This window comes from Taudactylus pleione, unplaced genomic scaffold (genome assembly GCF_031769625.1).
Source record: "Taudactylus pleione unplaced genomic scaffold, aTauple2 ptg000381l, whole genome shotgun sequence".
In the NCBI taxonomy this organism is placed as follows: Eukaryota; Metazoa; Chordata; class Amphibia; order Anura; family Myobatrachidae; genus Taudactylus; species Taudactylus pleione.
In genome coordinates this window covers 8,149,097-8,171,015 of record NW_028284782.1, presented here as the reverse complement: position 1 = coordinate 8,171,015, position 21,919 = coordinate 8,149,097, and the positions used below count along the sequence as shown (strand labels likewise).

At 40.6% G+C, this 21,919-nt stretch overlaps 1 protein-coding gene across 1 annotated transcript in view; it reads left to right on the top strand.

Moving 5' to 3' along the window:
* The window catches only part of SLC16A2 (solute carrier family 16 member 2), a 241,760-nt gene extending 220,101 nt beyond the window's left edge, over window positions 1–21,659 (top strand). The window contains exons 3-6 of the mRNA XM_088445568.1: window positions 1,982–2,441; window positions 3,347–3,490; window positions 10,183–10,411; window positions 11,795–21,659. Of these exons, the coding sequence (XP_088301694.1) occupies window positions 1,982–2,441; window positions 3,347–3,490; window positions 10,183–10,411; window positions 11,795–12,012 (1,051 nt within the window). The 3' untranslated portion in view covers window positions 12,013–21,659. The remainder of the gene's footprint in view (window positions 1–1,981; window positions 2,442–3,346; window positions 3,491–10,182; window positions 10,412–11,794) is intronic.
* The last annotated feature ends 260 nt before the right edge of the window (window positions 21,660–21,919 follow it).

Here is a 21,919-nt window from a genome sequence, read left to right as displayed (position 1 = left end):
ACTTCTGCTGAACAATTGTGCAAGGGGGCCATGTGGTCTTCTTTCCACACCTTTCTCAGGTTCTACGCCTTTGATACCTTGGCCTCTCAGGATGCTTCCTTTGGGCGTCGGATTCTACTTTCTGCTCAGGAGCATCCCTACCCTTAGGGGAAACTGCTATGGCACATTCCCATGGTATCCCTGTGGATCCCCTATGGACCCTGAAGAAGAAATTAAGAGTTATGGTAGACTTACCATTTGTTAACTGTAATTCTTCAAAATCCATAGGATCCACAGGGCGCCCACCCTGACGTACCTGGCTTCAATGGTTATTTTTCTTTTGTTCACAGATTGCCTCATCTTTTGTGAGAATGTTTCTTGTGTACATTGTTCTTCCTTCTCCTCTCTCCTGCCTTGGGCTTGTTTACAAAACTGTCTGCCTATGTCTGGGGGCGGGGTATATGTGGAGGAGGCCTGGGGTATCTGGGAGCTAAAGCTTTAACTGTTTGGTGCCTGGATCACTCCAACCACACACACTCCATAGTATCCCTGTGGATCCTATAGACTTCGAAGAAATAAAGTTAACAAAGGTAAAACTACCATAACTCTTAATATCACTGTGTTTAAATCTGGGAGGAAGGAGCATGAAGATTTCCATTTTGGACATGTTAGAATGAGTACCAATTTACTAAAGGAATATGTCTTGAAGTATGCTCTAATGTACAGTAATGATGCAAAATTGTTTAGAATGAATAAAGCAGAGTTTCCCAACTCCAGTCCACAGAGACCCTAAACAGTCCTAGTTGGTGCATAGGTGTTCTATTCATTACTGATGGACACATTTTAAATTTACATTTGTTGCAAATTATTTTACTTGTGATACGGGGGAGCTCTGTAAAACATGCACTGTTATAGGGGTCCCTGAGGACTGGAGTTGGGGAACATTGGAATAAAAGAACAATATGAAGAACAGAGAATAATTTCATGACAATTTAGTTTGAAATGAAAAAGTTAATGTGTGATTAGCATCAGGGGTGATCAACCTTTAGCAGTACCATTATTGCTTAAAATGATATCTCTGAATGATGAATCCATTAAAGTCAGATATTCGATAAAGGAAAATGTAGTTTTACAGCAACAGGCTTAGGGCTCTATTTACTACAATCCGCATTGGTAATGCAGATTGTAGTGTGATATTACCGAGTGAATTCGCATTGCGAATTCAGGCAATATCACAGGGATTTACTACAAAGCCCTTGCAGGGACAGAGCTTGCGATAAAGCTCTGTCCCTGCTAATACCCTTCGGAGCCTTATCACGGTATTTTCGAAAAAAATAACGTGATTAAGTGCCCGCGCATGCGCCGACCGTTCGCCGCAGCTACTCCCCCTCCGGCGCTAAGCCCCGCCCCCCGCGATCGCGGACACTCCTCCCCCCCGCGACCCCCCCTCCCTTACTTACACTTACCTGCATGCTTCCAGGCCTCCGGTGATGTCTTCCATTCCTCCGGTCAGGTGATCTCCCATACTGCACTGTTTAGACCACACAGCTGATTACAGGGACCGACTCCCGGCTCTGCTCTCCCCGTTAGAGCAGGGCAGGAGGCCGTTAACCGGGGGAGACCCTGGATAACGCCATCTCCAGGTGGTGTTGTTATCACAGGGCTTCCCCCGGTATTTTTTCACATTTTATATTTAGTAACTCTGGTCGGATCACATTTCCCATTACAGTTATGGGAAATGCGATCTGCTTTACTAAAAATAAGTGATAATTAGGGGCTGGAGTAGAATTTTACGAATTCTACAATTGCCCTGTAATAACTATAGGTGATACTAAAATAATGTGAAAAGGGTGTGAAAACACCCTTTTTCACATTACTTTAGTAAAAATAATGTTGATAAATAGAGCCCTTAGTCCTGAAGGCACTGTATCACCAAAATAGATTAGCCAAATGAACAGTAACAGAATATTTACATTGATTTTCTTTCTTTGTCCTCCAACAGGTCACTTGGTGTCCGATATTTCACTTATGGGATACTCTTCGGCTGTGGCAGTTCTTTTGCTTTCCAGCCCTCTCTGGTTATTCTTGGTCACTACTTTAAGAAGCGCCTAGGACTTGCGAATGGCATTGTGGCTGGTGGCAGTTGCGTGTTCACAATGTGCCTTCCTTTCTTGCTGAAGACGATGGGAAAAGCAATTGGGTTGGCACACACATTTCAAGTGCTCAGTGCTTTAATGTTCATTCAGATATTCCTCTCTCTCACTTTTAAGCCTCTATTACCCCCACCAGTTGATTTTAACAAAGAGAAGGAGAAAGTGGCAGGAAGAAGTAAAGCGCAGCAGTGTATGGCACATACCCGGAAATATTTCAATATGCAAGTGTTCCGTAGGAAGACATATAGGATCTGGGCATGCGGCATAGCCACCACAGTTCTGGGATATTTTGTTCCTTACATACATCTGGTAAGTGACTATTACTAATGATCAAAACATAGTTTGAAGGCCTGATTCAGAGATGGACACAGTGGAGCAATTTTTTGCCACTGCGAATGCATCGCATCCATACAGTGCATGTGCAGCGATGGATTAGCAGCGGTATACCCAGTGAGGATCCTTTCGCAAAGTGAGTGACAGCCAGCATTTGAGGAAGGCATCGCGGGGTGGTTGGAGAAACGTCAGAGTACTGGTGGGAACGGGAGGTGGGGTGGTGTTGGGGTTTGCATTAGTACCACAGGGAGCCCGAGAATGGATCCTGTCCTGCCTAGGGTGCCAGAATGTCCAGATTAACGCTGGTTTTATGTACCAACCAACTGGCGATATTTCCCTCTTTAAACTATTGATGTTCATTAGAATATACTGTACAAGTCACTAAGGTGTTCTGTGACCATATAAAGGCATATGACTGTAGGCCAAGTCATGGATCTCGGAGGTGACTTCTAAAATTTTTAACAATTTTAAGGTAGGGGTTGTGATTTCCCTTATAATACCCATCTTACTCGAATAATGAGGTGATGGCATCCTAATACACTGGTTATACCGATATTAATTATACGAGTTGATATATATTTTTTTAAATAAATGTAAATGGTGAAATATCAAATAATAAATATTATTATTATTATGCTTTTATTACATACATTGTCAGTAAAAACATAGGGAATCTATTTTGAGCTGAAAACCTTATTTTTCTGCATTTTGCATGTTTTAACATAACTAGTAGCTGTCATTCTGACTTTTCTGCCAAGGTGAAATAAAATATGTATTAGTGATAAACATCCTTAGAATGCCACACAACGTGACTTATTTAAATGAACAAAACTAATATATTTGTATGCTCAACTTGTATTCACTTATTTTCTATTCATCAGATGAAGTTTGTAGAACAAAGGTTTAAAGATAACACAGGGGAGTGGATACTCTTAGTTTGCATTGGAGCAACATCTGGCATTGGTCGTCTCGCATCTGGAAAAATCGGGGACTGTATTCCTGGTCTGAAGAAGGTTTACTTGCAGGTACTGGAAATGCTACTATTGCTAATAAGATTATGTGAAAGGTTAAAGATTCTTTCCAGCTGTACAATGAAATGTATAAGTATTTAAATGTAATAGAACGGTGTAAATCTTTGGGTGTGATATGTATTACCGCCGGCCGCGGTTCAATTCCCGACAGCGGCTGCCCGACAAAGGAGGAAATCCCAATCATCCTAAAGGTAAGTATTGTCTAACCTAACCCCCCTAACCCTAACCCTCCCTTAGGGGTGCCTAACCCTAACCCCCCCTCTAAGTGCCTAAACCTAACCCCCCTTCCCCGCTGCCTAAACCTAAGTCCCCCGGGGGGGGGGGGGGGGTTAGGGTTAGCTCTCCCCCCCCCGGGAGCTCTAAACCTAACCCTCCCAACACCAAATCCCCCCCCTAACGCGGCTGTCCGCTGTGGCGCCCGGCATCCGCTCGATCGGGATGCCGGGCGCCGGTCTACAGACGTTGGGGAAATGATAGGCGTCTACAGTGCCACCAGTAAATATTATGCCACATTGTATTCCTCCCAGTTCACAATATACCACATCTTAGTGCTGCCAGTACACATTATGCCACACAGTGTCTCCAGGGCACATTAGAGGGGACGGGGACCAACCAGCTCCTACCTGAGGGGGTATACTTGCTAATGCAGGATATTCTATTTTGAGTAGAGATTTTTTTTTTCACACTGTCTCTAACTGGGACAGTCCTAATCTCTGAGCTCCCCAGCTTCATAAAGGCTATAAAAAAGGAGGAGCCTGATCTCCAACAGTGCCTGGCTTACTGATTAGCTCAGATGTGTCTGTGAAACAGGAGTGTGGGAGATGGATCATGTCAGTGTGGTGCATTACTGAGAGGGAGAGATCGCCACTGATGAGTCCCCTTATTCAGGCCCCGGCAATGGGCTGGACCCAATTTCTTTGCAATCAATTTCAGGTTCTTGGTAGACAACTATATTCAATGAGTCCGGGGCCCCCTAAGTCTCTGGGCCTCATAGCGATGGCACCCCTTCCACCGGGATCGGTATGAATGACCGCCGGCGGTCAAATCCTATCGCCGGAAGACCGGCAGCAGTGAAGATCCCGACAGGTTAGTATACTAACTAACCTAACCCTCCCTTAGGGGTGCCTAACCCTAACCTCCCCCCTTAGTGCCTAACCCTACCCCCCCTGTCCCCGCATCCTAAACCTAACCCTCCCTGGGGGGATACCTAACTCTTCTCCCCCCGTGGCCCCCCGCCAGGCTTACCTTTGTTCGTTATGCTGGGTGTCGGGATAGTGATATCCCCTGTAGGGATTGCACAGTCGGGATTGCACAGTCGGGAAGCCGGCTGTCAGCATTTTGACCGTCTGCTTCCTGACTGCATCCCCTTCCACCATGCTGGAGATATAGCATCAAGTTATATTTCTATAAAAATTATATTTAAAATGTCATTGACCTATATATGAAGTGGATTTGTAGTATACAAACTGTTTGGATCATTTGTCTGGTATTTCTATCTCCATATTTTCCTACAAATTGTATATATAGAGCAGATGAATTAAACTTTTATAATTATTGCTATATCTAAATGACAGCTACTAATTCTCCAGGTTATGACATACATACTCCTATCTAATATTTATACACTTATGTTTTAGAGCAATTCTGGAATGAATGTTTATTGTTTTCACATTAAAAGAACATAATTACAGTATTTTATTTCACCTATTCTTTCTCCTCTGTTGCTTTTTTCTTATATTCTTTTATTGTTCAGTCTTCAATTATGCTAGTGAGTGATATATTATGTAAAGCCTCCGGTAGTACACTAGTGCAAACACAGGCAGTAGCTAAATGCTTGCTTAACAAAAGCGAAACCATAGCAACCAGTTTTTGTTGGGATCTGGTGCAAATCAGGATAATGAGTCATCCTGGCAATGCAGATGTCAGCGGCATTTGTTGTTTTACAAGTTTTGTGCCTGTTTTAATTTTGTTTTTGGGCTATTTTTACACTGGAACAATCACAGAATATGCATTATGTATATATTATAGTCAGTTGCATGCAGAAAGCAGGCATGACATAACTTGGCGGAGAATTACATCAGTGGTTTAAGAATGCTGTTTGCATTCAAAGATTTTTAAGTGAAGCAAAATTTAGCTGCATTGTTTTAGTTCATGTCCATGAATTTCTTCAGGACCAATAGAATCCGGTCAGACTTGTATATACTGTAAATGTGTTACAGTGACAGCCAGCGTGACTGCTATGTTGTATCTCATGGAAATGAAATAACAGACAGTAAATAGAAAAAAGTTGTGCCACATAGAAAACGAGTTCAATAGCATTTAACAATATGCAACAATGACAAACAACAAATGAATAAAGTATCAGATAACAGGAAAAAGTTGATGCTTCATGGAGTAAGCCAAGTGTTGCCACAATCGGCAACAAGTTGGTGATGACTATAGTGTAGAACAGAGGTTTCCAAACTCCGCCAATACAGTCCAGGTTTTATGGATATCCATGCTTGAGCACAGTTCACTTAATTAGTACCTCAGTCAATTTGATTTAACCATCTGGACTCAAACATGGATAACCTTAAAAGCTGAACTGTAATGGCATAGTATAACCTTAAAAGCTGGACTGTAATGGCTGAGTTTAGGAAACGCTGGTGTAGAAAAAGACTACCATGACTCCAAAAGATTACTCTTAAGCTTTCATATAGGTGTCACATAATCACACAACAAGAAATCAAATTAGCAGGCAGATGTTGATCTCCCTGAAAACACTTATGCCGCGTTCTTGGAGTGAGACATTTTATTTAGTAGAAATAAAGCAAATGTTGAAAAAGTGGAGGAGTTCAGTATCCTCTGAGCATACAGTTGTATATGGATTCCACATTATATGAGCCCCCACCTCCCTGAACACACTTACCAGCTACGCCTGTGGCAGACGGGCAGACTTCTTTGTGTGCTTCCTATGCTGTCTCAGCACATGGAAAGCTGGTGAAGAGATGTGATCTGTGACATCAGTAGCGTAGGAGTAATGGGATGGTGTTGCGTTCCTGTTGTTGCAGATTATAATCTCACTACCAATAACACCTAGTCATAGTCACCCTTAATCCTAGATGGTATATGAAAAAGATAGAAGTGCAACGCATGTGAATTGGACACTGCTAGCTGAGATCTCAAGGTGTTTAAAATAGAGATGTGCCGTTCGGTTCTCCAGAAATCCGAATTTGGATTTTAAATTGCATAAATTACATGATTTTAGCTGTTTTTAAAAACTTTTTTTTTTTAAACTCCAGATCCAAAACACTTGAGGGTGGTTTTGCAAAGCTAAAAATAAACAGATCCAAAACCAAAACACGAAAATTAAATCAAAACGTGGGAGTCAGCGCACATCTCTAGTGTAAAATATGTATAAATGACAAAATGTGAAAAAAAAGCTTATATATAAAATTCATTGGTCTTATTTGTTTGTCTGTCCAGTTATGCATTCGGACACCCCTGCACCGATTGTGATGAAACCAAGGCGAAGTGGTCCAGTTTGATCCTGGCCAGGTTTTAGGGGGTCCCAACTGACTCATGCCACACACATCTACATATGTCAGACTTACTATGGGCTTTACTGTGCCAATAGATCATACTATATTTTCACTGCTCTATCTAGACATCAAACACATGATGCATTCTGCTATATATAGAGAACCTACGTATAATTGTTACTTTTGTTTAGCATCTCTAAATATAAAAAATAAAGTCCTCAGATTACGGGTCGGTCTGTTCGTTTGGGCTAATCTCTTGAACCACTGGACAGATGTTGATGGAGTTTTCACTGTTCTATACAGCATTGGTCGAGAAAGGTTTAGGTATATGGAACCATTCATCTGTGACAAAAGGGAACCGAGCAGTGACAATTTTAGTGAAGCAAGTCACAGAAAAAGTTATTGCATCAAGCTGATTTTATAGGAGCTGACCCGGGTTCTGAAACAGCAGGAGAGCATCTGAAATTGAGGCTGGGAATGAAGAAAGTCACAGAAAAAACTATTATGCTCTGTGAGTGACTGACTTCTGCTGCAGGGCAGAGAGCTGCACTCTGATTGGCTCTCAGGGATAGTGAGAGCCAATCAAAAATAGCAATGTGCTCTGTTGCTTAGCAGCAGCCTAGAAAGGGGAGGGAGTCGGGGACTGAGCAGGGTCACGTCTGAGGCAGGAAGAGAATGAGAGACAGCCTCGAACAAACTCATAAGGATGCCCTGATGTAGACACAGTAGCCAGAAAGGAGCCAGGGGAGGCATAGCTATCTGGAATTTAAAAAAAAAAAATTATCGCAACACCATCAAATGATTTCCATTTGATGGTGACAAACATCGGACAACCACCATGAATTGGTAAAAACACTACCATCGGAACAAAAACATTGACTGTTTGTAACCATCGGATTCCGATGTCCAAACCTATGCTGAACCTCTAGGTGGTTCCTCCTCATATTTGGCAGATGGGGAGGGGTTTGCATGTTGGCTGGGGAAATATTCACAGGTGCCCCAGCCCCTGGGTCATGTTGCTGATAATGCTCACGGTAGCTGCACTACAGATCTCTCATCCATGATCCTCATGTCCTTCCCAGCACATCCCAATGGCCGGGCCCCAGCCAGCTGCAGGGCAGCAGCAGTTGGGGTTGTGGTGACACTGGCGAGATGCAGGGGGTTGTGGTGAGATGTAGGGGTCTGTAGTGACACCGCATAGGTTGCTATGAGATGCGGGGGGCTGTGGCGAGATGAAATTGCTCCCGTGCGAAGCCAGCACTGGTCGCTAGTATAAAATAAGAATGCATCATTAAAAAGCCTATATTCCATATAATGAAAACAATCATAAAGTTAAATCGTAAATATTATGTCCAAATACAAATTATCTCTCTCTGCCCGTGTCTCTCTCTCTCTGTCTCTGCCTGTCTCTCTCTCCATTCCCTACCACATACACAGCTGAGTGCATGTTTTTGGTCAGAAGTTAATTAACCTCTCAGTATAATTTCTAATGGTTTACAGTAATTTGCTCCTTATGAAACACAGGTTTTCCTAATAAGCACTAAAACAATTACATCAGTTCTCACCGATCTAGTAGCAATTCTATCAATATTCACAATGTATGCAGAGATTAGTTACTGGTGTTTGTACATATATTAGCATCACTTGTGTACTATAGATATGTGGACTAGAACCTGTGTGGAAGAGAGGTAACTGGCAGAAGGTGTGTTAGACTTGCAGAAGAGAAAAAAAGTCTCTTCACTAACTTCATGTAGTTGTCCCGTTGTCTTTGTCTGCTTGTTACAGACAGGCAGCAGATGAACCTTATTAGCAATAACCACTGAGAAATAATTGTATTAAAGAAAAGCATTTTGATGCATGCACACATGTCATTTCTTGGGACCTTGTTTACCAAAGCAGGGAAAGTACAAGATTATGATTTAGAGAATTTATGCTGATTTACCTACAGTACATTTACAACCACTGCAAATTGCCTTGGTGACATGTTCATCAATGTGCACCTTTCAGAGTTATCTGTCAAACACTGCGTTTCTCATGCACATTTTACCAGCAGTGCCTTGTTCTTCCAGCTAGGGAACGTTAATAAATAACCTTGGATTGGTTAGGCTTTTTTATTCTCCATTTTTGTTAACCCAGGCAGATTGTGAATTCAACTTTTATGTTGTGCAGCTGTTGCATTGTAATTTATAGGGTAACATTCATTTCTTTATCCAGGGTTACAACATATAGAAGGTCCCTGCTGGATTTTGGAAATGAAGTGCTACGTTTAGCAAGTTTCTTGGCCAGCCAAAGCCTGAGGTTTTATAAGAGGCTGTATAGGTTACAGGAAATGTTATTCCGCTGACGTGTAATGGGTCTAGAGCCCAGACCCTATATAACAAGACCTTTAAATCATGACATGTGGGTACAGACAGCAGAATATTTTATTGGTTTTCAATTCCCCAGAAATAACTGAATATTCATTAAAAGTATATTTCATCTTAGGAAAATGAACACATAGGGCAATAAATCAGAGCTGTGTGTAGTTTGACGCATGAAGGTTTTGTGTGAAGTCTGAGTAACAGGTGATCAGAGACAGCAGTCAGCGTTGAATCAGTATAAGAAGTTAATTCTAGTTAGTGTCTTATAGTAATTTGTTAATAGGAAAGAATTTATAGGATTTTTTGGTTAAAAATTGGAGCCCACATTTAAATAACTCACGTCCTTTGCTGTCCACCTAAGCAATAATATATTGATTTTACCTTAATTTCAGTTCATTTCTGTGCATATCAATGGTTTGTTCTCTACACTCTTCTTTCTCTCAGGAATTTCTGCAGTTGTTTTCCTGAGGGATGAATGAGGGAAACATCTGTACTAAAGTAAAGAGTCATTAGGATTAGTGTTTAATCTCACACTTTTTCACTGCTCATAATTCCAGCAGCTAACACCCTGTCCTGCCAGGCAGTCTTGGACTCTGTGTTGTGTTTGGCCACTGAGGCTTGTTAGCTGCAAACCTCATCTTGTGTAGTCGGGCAATCACACAACATGTCTGTATATGTTGCCATCCTATTTTCAGTAAAGTAACCGCTTCAAATTCCACTTCTCATCCTTTATTTTTTATGGTTTGACATATATTTGTAAAATATGAGTCTTGGGCTTGACCACATCTAATATTTTATCTTTCAGGTGGCCTCCTTCCTACTGCTGGGAATTGTGAGCATGATGCTGCCATTGTGCCAAGTGTTTGAGAGTGTCATTGTGGTATGCCTGTTCCTTGGCTTGTGTGATGGCTTTCTTATCAGTTTGATGAGCCCAATTGCCTTTGAGCTGGTGGGTCCAATGCAAGCATCCCAAGCTATTGGTTATGTCCTGGGACTCATGTCTATTCCAATGACTGCTGGGCCTCCTATTGCAGGTTAGCTTGGAGCGATGACATCTGAACTCTGGTAATACCTTAGACTGCACAATATTCTAAAGATAATGCTTGTGTGTAGGTATATATTTGTTTTATGTACAACTTATTCACAACGTAGTTTGATGCACCAAGTCTTACCTACTTGACTTTGGGGTTTATTTACTAAGCCTTGGATGGAGATAAAGTACCAACCATCCAGCTCCCAACTGTCATTTTTCAAACATCCAACCATCCAGCTCCCAACTGTCATTTTTCAAACAGTCTGTGACATGGCATTTAGGAGCTGGTTGGCTGGTACTTTATCTCCATTCACTTTATCTCCATCTTAGTAAATAGACCCCAAACACCTTGAAAAGTGCAGCAGACAACCTTGCATATTCTACAAATAAGTCTCTAACATAGGGAGGTTCTTCCTTGTTCTTGAAGCACACCATAATCTACACTCAGGGTAAGCAGCCATTTTTAGAAATAACCAATTTTCAGAAACAGCCCATCAATTTACAAGGAACTAAAGACATCACCGAGGCATGTTGTAACTCTAGCGTTCCCGCTAGGCTGTTTTAGCGGGGCGCGGCGCCCTGCCCTCCTTCTGGAGGGCAAAAAGCACCCTGCCCTCCAGGAGGAGGGCAAAAAGCGCCCTGCCCTAACAGCCTGCGGGAGCCGTTCTCACCCGCGGGACGCAGTGTCCCGCGGGTGGAGAAACATGCGGTGCTCCGGTCACCGCCGGAGAATAAACGTCGGGCGCATGCGCCCGGCATCTATTCTCCCTGTCTGCAGGGCTTGGGGGCTGCCCGGCGTGTCCGTAAGTGCCGGGCACGCCCCCAAGAGTGACGAAAAGGGGACGCGTCTTATAGACACGCCCCCTTTTCCGATTACCATGCCCCTTCTCGGTCGCGCGCGCGCACGGGCATGCCCTCTCTAGCTCCGGCGCCCTGCCTCCCGCCGGAGCTAGGGGGAATACTATAACTCCAATATATTTTATGTACGTCGCCTCCAAGGGTCTGTAACACCATACAGGGAAATAGTTACAAGATTAAATAAAATAATACCAAGTTTCAAATAGACAGTGCAAGGGGAAAAAAATCAAATAGTGAGATAATAAAACAATAGTAAATAACAGTTCTCTGACTGAGTGGGTGTGTACTGAAGGAAATGATGGCGCAGGGCGAGAACTGAGAAGGTAGAGGATGAGAGTGTATAGTCTAGGGGAGTGGGAAGCATAACTAGGTGAGCTAGGAGGAGATGACAGAATAAGGTAAAAATGTGAGGAGAACTCGTAGGCCTTACGGCAAAATGCTAGAGTAGGTCATTTACCCCTGCTTAGCGAAATGAATTAATAATGTAACATTCCAGCAGCATCAACCTTCTTCCTCATTATTATAGGTCTGCTTCGGGATTATCGTGGAAGTTATGATTTGGCATTTTATCTTGCTGGCATTCCTCCGCTAGTAGGTGCACTGGTTCTCCTGTCTGTTCCCTTGATCCATGAGAGAGACCTGAAGAAGACAGAACTGGTGGAGGCAGGAAAGGAGAAGACACAGGACAGTGTGGTGAACGGAGAACTTCTACCTGGTAGCCCAGTGACTGATGCTCACGTGTAGACATTTTCTGAATTCTCTACACATACATAACACAATTCTCAGCACATGACATCTCTGGGTTGGAAGGTGGTTGTTGCAAACATTGATCCTAAGATATGTTGTGATGCTGCCGATTTGCAGTACGGTTCTGATTTCCAGTAACACTTGGAAATGTCTTGGAGTCAAGCTGCAAATAGTTAGGGAGCCAAGTAGTTGATTACATAATATAAAAGTCTCATTAAAGATGTGAATGTTTATGCTTTGTACAAATACCTACGTGAGGGAGTGATTCTGATATTATTGCAGCGTGGTCATAATTATAAAGCGACACCTTTAATTGGCCATCTGAATTAACTGAGGTGGACATTTATTAAAGTATATTTTCTATACCAGCGGTTCTCTACGTAACATGTTCCTCTGTGCGAAAGAGAAGTGACCGTTCTGCGAGTTTTTTATTTAAAAAGAAAAAACAAATCCACTGTCATATTCACTTTGCAGTTTTTGCCTTCCTGCGATGGGCGCGGTGTGGCACTTTCCACCCCTTTTCAGGTGCAATGTTGGAACTTGCCCTGTGTGATTTTGCTAATTAGGCTTTTTCTTTCCTGATAACACGCTTTGTATTTAGTTTAGCATCAGACTCTGCAACACAAGCTTTAAATTAAATGTACTGTATCGTTAAAACGCAAGTTTGTCCAATATGAAGAAGTATTTTGTAATATTTAAGTTTGTAAGTAAACATTTTAGAATTGTGGATATTCAAAATTATGTTTTCTTAAAAAAAAATGACATGAGCTAAGTGGAGTGTCTGTCTCGCTGGTGTCACAATTTGCTCTTCTAATGCCTCTCAATGGGGGCTGCTTCTTTTGCACAAAGTCAGCACCTCAGTGTGGTATGGTATTCATTCTACTATATACTACTACAGCGCTCTTAACATGCGAGATTTAGACATGTACTCTTTCATATTGGGCAGTTGCTATATTATCTGTAGTGTTGATCAGTGTATTTAGACATGAATGGGGGCAATCTACTGCTTTAGTAGAATACTTAGGGGATACTGTATGTATCACAACTTCTAAAGAGTGGTGAAGTGGAAAATGGCAATCAATCAAATTCTACCTATCAATTTGTAGAATGTACTTAATAAATGCTGGCTACAAGCTGATTGGTTGCTATGGACAACTTGTCCACTTCCACACTTGCATACTTCTCACCCACAGGACCGAATTCAATTATCCCTGCTAGTTTAATGGGTGTGAAAAGGCTTCAATGTCTGGGGCTTCAATGTCTGGGGCTATTCAAATCCAGCCCCCTTTATACTCGAGCCCCTTTTTAAAGCCAGTTAAATTAACATGTTAACGGGCGTTAACACAGAATCCATGATAAGTTTACTGACTTATGCGTTAACAGGGTCGTGGCACCCGTTGTCACGCTCTTAAACGGAGATTTCTTTTTCGGATCAGACCCGGAAAAAACTGTTAAGTGCAGCCTGTGAGCTGTCTTCAGGGCTAATTGAATAGCCCCTGAGGATCAATTAGCCCAATGTAAATTACCATGGCTAATTGAATTTCCTCTGTTACAGTTAGGGAAAAATAAAAACTTATAGGGGACATTTAGGAAGCATGGTGCAAAGAAATAAGGTAGTCTCGCCATATTAAGCAGATATTTTACTTAATTTTCTACACTGAGTTATAATTATGACAGAATCTCATTGGCTGCAAAGAGTTACAATATCAATTTCAGATCTGTGGATCAGGACACGTTGTTTGCCACATCCACAGGGACTTGAGTCTACCCTTCACCTCCACTTCAAACACCCATTAAATGCAGTGTGCACCAGTAGCAGAGCAGCAGTGGATGGGACATATATCCAAAAGGATGATGGTCACGATGGTGAAGACCATCGGGGCTTGCGACGAGACCCTTGTGGTAGTGTCTCGTGGCCGCAAGCCCCAGAGAGCTGCTGGCTCTAATAGAGCTGGAAGCTCTCCCACTGACATCACTGGTGATGTCAGTGGGGCCGCCCACAAACGTCAGGCGTTCGCATGAGAACGCCTCAGTTTGTGAAGCCACCCCCCCGCCACGCCTACAAAACGGGGCGAGCTGTCGATAAACATCAACAGCCGCCCCTTTTGTAGTGAGCCACGGAGTGAGAGAATTTCTCTCTCACTTCGGGGCTTCCGCACGCACAGTGCGGCCGCAGCGCATACGCAGAGCACACCATCGACCCGCTCACGAGCGCTCAAGCGCTTGCGAGCGGGTCTGAATCAGGCCCAGAGCCCTCATGTCCTGCTTGAATTGGGATAGTTTGGAGGTAATGTCATATGTCCCACAAAGTGAATGCACGTGTACATTAGGGTTCATTTAACAAATGTTACGATGTGCTGTATCCCATGGTAACCAGATAGATTATAATATATATATATATACACACACACACACACACACACACACACACACACACATACATACATAGATGCCCTATTCCATTCTGTACTAGAAATATGAGTTTTTTTTCCTTGTTGTCTAACTAACACTGATCCATCTTTCTGGACATGCGCAGTGTTGCAATGGGTAGAGCCACCCACACGATTTTGTTATCATATTTGGCTTTTGCAGCGCAGATGTTCTAGGAATTACTATTTCTAACCCAATGTATTTATATACACAAATCGCATTTTAATGCAACATGTTTATGAATGATTTCTCCTGCCGGCAGCCTTCATAAATGTTCTTTCATTTGTTTTTGTTTTTTTGTGTAAACCTATATTTCCGATAGTTACCATTGCACTTTATTAACCCTCTCTTGCAACAAGTGAGCTGAGAAATAGAAAGAGACAGAAATTATTTTTATCTTTTAATCCTTTTTTGTTTTTCATAATGATGAGCTCATATAATAAATCCCATAAATATAATAACACCCAAAACTTAGCCACGTGTACGTTTGAGCATATCATAGTCAGTGCTTATAAGAATGCCACATAATGGTATTATACTGTTGTGTGTCAGCTTGTACTTGTATTCATCTGCATCATTTCTGTCTGTATGTCTTTTTATTATTTTTGCTGTGCTGCCAAACAAAGCAAACGGGATAGTATCATTTACCATTTCTTGTAGTGCTGCAAAATTCTGAGACGTTGTATTAGCCTATGAACATGTGATTGACAAAGTATCTAATGGCAATGACAGCGTCCTAACTAGTCTTTTAGTGACCAGGTTCAGATCACGTATGCAGGGAATCACATGCCAAGGGACAACCGTGTGCAGTTGACACCATGTAATTGGCTACATACACACTATGTCTACCGTTCAGCATTATCTGACAGAATGGAATTGGCCAGTCTTTAGCCATATTTAGAGATAACAATACGACAACATAAAGCAATATAAGCTGCATAAAGCAACACAGGATCTTTGTCATTCCTTATGGAGAACTAAGTATATATTGCTTTTTATGCGTTTGTGGATCAACCGTATGGTAAAAGTAGCATTATCATTTTTTTTAAATGAGAATCAATGATCCCTAAGGAGACTGTGGTCACACTATACGTAACATTCAAAGCAAAAGCTGAAATAGCCCATGAATAAATACAGAAACTAAACAAATAAACTCAGTCATGTTTGTCCAGTTCATCATAAACACTGTGCATGCTTTGGATGCTTCCGGGTGTCCGTTATACTCAGTCTAATGGTAGCATACACTACAATAAAGTTTTTATGTCACACATTTTTATTTTTACCAACTACACATTTATTCCAGGTACTGTTGCCCCTGATCAAATGAATTGTGCAAATGCACCTTCTGCTGATTGCTGGTTTAGTTTCTTTCTGGCCCAGTATCAAATTCAGTTCTTAAAACTATGCCTTGGTAGCAGTAAACAGGGCATAGAACACTATAGGTATGTAGGCAATAAATGTAATGTACTGACTTAATACCGCTAAAAGTACTGCTATCGTATCTTGAATGCCAAAGTTGGTGTTTCGTCCTTCTGCAAACATGGGCATATCTATAATGGGTGAACACCCAGCATCCATACATTATACTTTCCTCTCTCGGAGTCTAGTATCGGTGCTGCAGAAGTCACCAGGAAAATGATGCCGTAAACTCTACTTGTCAGCCACATGCACCGAGACTGCACACAGACCCCCTCCTCTCTTGAACCACCACTGTCTGCAAACCTTTTCTTATTGTATGCAGCAAAACTGAGAATATAGTTTAAATATCACTCACTCATTTATATTCTGTCTGTCTCATTTCATTATTCTGTACCAACATATTCTGTTTTGGTGACGATAAAGAAGAGTTTATTTGAACACAAAAGTCATCAGCATATCACTAGTAATGTGTGAGAGAGTGAGTGTGTGTTCCTCTATTTGTGTTTTCTTAAATGTAATATATTATTTTCCCACTAGTTGGCTCCAATAACATGTGTTTGTCAGGGAGTTTTTAAGTATTTACTGGAATTTCCTCCAGTGCTGTGGTCTAAAACCTTAAAACACCATGTAAAATATGAAATTGTGTATAGGGCCTGGTTCAGAGATGGACGCAAATCCCGATTTCGTACACAGTGAACTTGCAAAAATATGCTAATGACTTTGCTGATGTCTTATGCACTGAGACCTCTACCGCTGGTGTCTCGCATCCACCACTTACGTACAAATGCAACAGGAATATCAGTCGCACATGGAACCTCTAAGTAAGCCTAGGCTGTCTCAGACAGAGTGGCTGACCTAAGATGATGGGGCCTTTCCAGCTGCAGACAAATTTGAAGAGGCTCACTAGAGCACGCCCAGAAAACGGTCCCGACACCTACGCTCACTGCCTGCCACTCACTTTACAAATAAATTCTCGGTGCGACCACCATCGCCAATCCATTGACATTGCGTCCATCTCTGAAGCAGGCCCATAGACATATCTGGGAGTATGAAGGCAGAGGGGTGACATTTGGCTTTGCTTTCAAGACTATTGTGGGCAGAGCTAAGACAACTAGGCAGCCTAGTGTTGTTCATTTTCACTTTTGGAAACACCATGTCAGTTCACATTGTGACTGGTGGTTAATTCTTTACCGCATAGTGAAATTATCAAATGAAATATGTCTTTAGACAGAGCTTTGCCTAGAAGAATATTCTGGAAGTTGTAGTTCAACAACAAGTCTCACATTGCATGGCTTTGCTCTGTCAGCAAGGCTGGTATTAAATGGTTTGATCACGGGGGGGGGATCAGCATTTTTTTTACCCATTTGGAAGCAGTAGGGTTACATCTGATTTCATTTTGAAGAAATCCGATTTCTGTAGATGTAAATAAAATGATGCTTTTTGCAATATATTTAGAAGCTGCTGATTATATGTAATAAGCAATGACAATCATAGATGGAAATGTTGCCTTAGAGGAGAAAAGACCATGAACTACACCACTAAAGATTCAAGGCGTCTTACAGGACTGCATACAAGTTTATCACCAGTTAGCGTTACTGCTAAAAGGAAGACTTATTGCAGGGTGCAGATATTTTATATTTTCCTTGTGTAATGTGTGAACTGGTCCGTCAATGCTCAAAATATTTAGAAGTGCATGTCTTTTATACTGGGGACAGTCTGACTTCAGTACAATTTATATACTGTATGTATTGTGCTGAACTAAACCTAAAAAATGAAGTTCCCTTTTCTGCAGCAGTACGCACTGTGAAGCACTATGTACATACAAACCAGATTATCCTACTTCACAGTGCGTATATTAGATATGAACTATATGAGATAGAAGGGGGGGATGGGTACAAAGTGCCTACGATGGGGTGACCATGCCTTTGTCAGGATGCAGAAGACCATGATATTCACAATGAGGAGTGGCCATACCCCTTGCCTGCTTAGCCACAACCTTATTATCTGGGCCCAAATGATCTCCTGGCAGTCCACTGAGACATGTCTTAAAAATGTCATAAATTCATGTATTTGATATGAAAAATAGATTTCAGGAGGATGTTATAAGATGTTGAAATGTACAACTGTGAAGGGAAAGCTATAAGAGCTTATTCACATTGACAGGACTGATACTCTATGGAATTAAATTACATGTGCCTAATACTGTACTTAAATGTACTGTAAGACCTGACAACTGATCTGACCATGAAGCTCATGGTTCCCATTATCAGTATACCTATGCAAATTGTTACTTACAGTTAGGCTTGCTGCATTAAAGCCTCGGTTTCCAGAAAGCTTATTGTTCCATTCAGTGCATTTAACTCTTGCTAAACGTTTTGAGGTCTATGGAGTGACCTCCAATAATCCCCCATTCACTTGCATTTTGAAACACAAAGTAAGACACCAGTGTCTACCTGGATTTATAGAGCTGTCCATCTTGTCTTGCCCGCACTGCATTACCGGAAGTGAACTCTGAGTGGACCTTATGGCACAGTGGTCTATTCAGTATGAGCTCCTCACTGTATATGCGTACTGTACTCTACTGACTTCCTAAGCAGGATGATTACTTTGTCAGTGTGTGTAGTGTAAACTGTGTGATTACCCTCTGCTTATGCCTAGAAATATGATGAGTGCATACAAATATGTAGGATTTGTGGCCCTTCCGCTTACTTGTGCCTGAATGTGCCGGACAGGGTAGTCCGAGTACAGTAAAGGCATGTTCATACAACTGACAGCAGATGTAGAGTGGGGAGAAGGTGCCCGAGATTGCCATCATATTTGCAGGCAGTCGGGGGTAGGTGCAATTAGCAGTTAATAATGTTAGCGGTCACCAGCTCTAGTGAACTGCTTGTAATTCAGCTGTTTGTATCTAAAGTTAATGTGAGTGTGGAAAGTGCAATCATCATCAATATTGTTTTGAGATCCTTCTGGTGAATGCTCGGCGATATACTACAGACAGCTCTAGTGTAACCCATAAGGAACCATCATAAGCGGTTTTACACATCAGTATTTCAAAGAAATGCGTTTGAATGGATTTGAAATGCATGTAACAATACATGAGCTTCGTTTATATGCCTATTCAAACTTGGATGAAATAGAGCAGGCTGCATTCATAAAACTACAGTGCAACACACTATACTGGGAATGCATGTGTGAGCCTCCAAAAGAATTTCCAGCAGTGATCACCTAATTAAAGATTATCTGTATACGTGTTTCCTATAGGCCATTAATACTTACTTTATTATTCTGTCTTTACCACAGCCACTATTAAAAGCCATTTGTCCTGTGTGTCCTTCATATAGGGCAACAGTGGGCATCAAGCCACTGACACTTGGACATTGCATCATCTTATTATCTCCTCCTGTGAAAGTGAGTGCCTTCCCGCTATGGTGTCTGATATAACGAATGCTGCTAGGTGGATTCTTAACCAAAATGCCCACATTTGGCCACGTTAATAGAAAAGTGCCATTTTATCTTTATAATCGTTTTTTCTCAAGATTGTTTTATAGTAATATTTCTCACTGATGTGAAGTTTTCTCTGTTCTTGACACCACGCCTTAAATATATCTCTGTTATGCATTTACTGTACACTGGAATGCCTCTGCGTTTCAATTAGTATGAAACCCCCTCTTTTCTTAATTTTGTATATTTTTAGATTCTGTACACTTTTTTGTTTATTTGTTAAACTATGGTATTTGTACTACTAGTCATTAGACCTTCCCCAATACAAATATCAGTCCCTGTAATACCCCACCAACTTCACAGCATCCAAAATCTCTTTACTGAAACATTGAGAGTCAGTAAGAATTTGCAATTTCAGTTTTCAGGTTGCCCTAACAAAGCCTGGAAGTCGAAGATAAATTAGTTTAAACCTAATAGTGCATACACACGGTCAGACTTTGTAGGACAATATGAACGATAACAATATAGTTTATCGTTATATTGTTCATATATTAAAAAATTTGGCCCCTTCCAACCCCCAAATGATGGACGATGCGCAGGCACAGATGGTCAATAACTGAAACTACCATCGCCCGTGCATGCAGTCCAACCTGGTCGATATCGACCAGTTTGGCGGTTGGTGGTATGTTGAATTATTATTGATCCATATCGATCATCCAGTACATGCAGGACGATCAGACAACGATATTGTTGTCTGATCTGACCATGTGTATGCACCATAAGAGGAATTAGCATTTTAGGGGGAAAAAAGTAACTTTTTGGGTGTATTGTAATTTTTTAGATCTGGATTTATTTAGTTGCAACATTTTTGGACCTTTTTAAGGCTCATGGCTCATAGTGATTTTGAAGCTATAACTTGCTCTTATTTTGCTTTAATTTTTAGATATATGTAAAATATTTTATATATGCACTGTAAAATATGATGAATGATAATTTACTGAAACTAAGCAGTAATATTTATGACAAAGAACAATACAATAAAATTGTGTTAACTTGAGATGTGCTACTGTCTTTCACTATAATCTAATATACTAGACAAGATGTTAATGAACGGCTTGATTGATTCATTTAGCATCCAAAAGATGACCTGGTTCTAAACCCATTCTAACATTTTGATATATTCTACAATGTAAGTTTTTATTTGCTATAGAAAATGTTTGAATTATAAAATAACATGCATAGCACATGGAAACATAAATCATTGGCTATATTTTGACTGCAAAGACTATCATTTGTTCTATATATCATATGCTTTAAGCAAAATCTGATTATGGTAGAAAAAAATGTGTTTTAAATAGTTTGGTTGAATTTTTGAAAGTATATTTTTTCCCATTATCAAATAAAGTCAAACATTTTTTTTTACTAAATATTTGTAAGCTTAGTAAAAAAGTTGTGCTAAAAGCATTAATATGTGTTTAGCAATAGTAACCAATCAGTACACTAGACTGTTTAAAGTTATCATCTGATTGGCTATGTGTCACAGTACAGTGCTGCACTTTGCACCATTATACACTATTTTGTTATGTTGCCAAGTTGCAGACCTTTATGTAGTACTGTAGATAAACACACAAATGTTCAGTAACCTTGATGTCCAAAGTCTACAAAAAGAAACAGCTGGTCAATATGCACCTTTTAATATTTCACTGCCAGTTTACCATGTTTATCAGTGATAATTATTTTGTAATATAAATTAGTGCATCACTGGATCTCCTGAGAGATGGCTTCAAATGAAGGCATCATACAGGACCTAATAAAAATAATCTTTATGATTTAACTAAAACCCATGGAAATGGTCAATCCTATTGTTTAGTTTTTGAAAAGTAACAAAACAGTATTACCTACAGGTGTTTTATCTTTTGTATGGAAAATATGAGTTTCCAACATAAATCACTTGTATCTGGTAGTGGGTTTCACATCTGATGTGTTTCTGGAGCTGCACTTACTGTGAAGATCAGGAATTTATGTTGCTATAATACACACATTTACAAAACAAAACAAAAAAATCCCAGCTTTCAGCTGCATTACTTTCAGGCTTCCTATAATAGACTGCCGAATTACTTCATTATAAGTATCTAGAAACACATTCCCAGCTGCCAAATATATCATGTTTTTGATGTTTATAATGATTAAATGTGTAATTTAACAGGAACACTGTATATAATAATAGATACAATAGTCTTATTAAAACTGCTTTACTATCTCTGCTGACTGTTCAGTAATGCATTTTGACAAGTGACCAAACCTTCACTGTTTTAATTAATAAAAAGTTAACTTTCTGCCTTTGAAATTTAAAATGTGGTCTGTCTGTTTTTGTATAATAAAGTATAACAAATTAAATCTAGCAATTATTTACATTACATTTATTGTAAGGATTTCTTGACACATAAGTCCATGAATACTAGAATGTGTTTTAATGCTTTAAAGCGTTTTATATGAGATTATACTTGTGTTGCACTTTTACATACAGTATATACTATTGTTCTTGTAGCATATATTAAGGGATATTCTAATTTTTATTAATGTGCACTAACACAAAAAAAGCAAATAGGGTTGA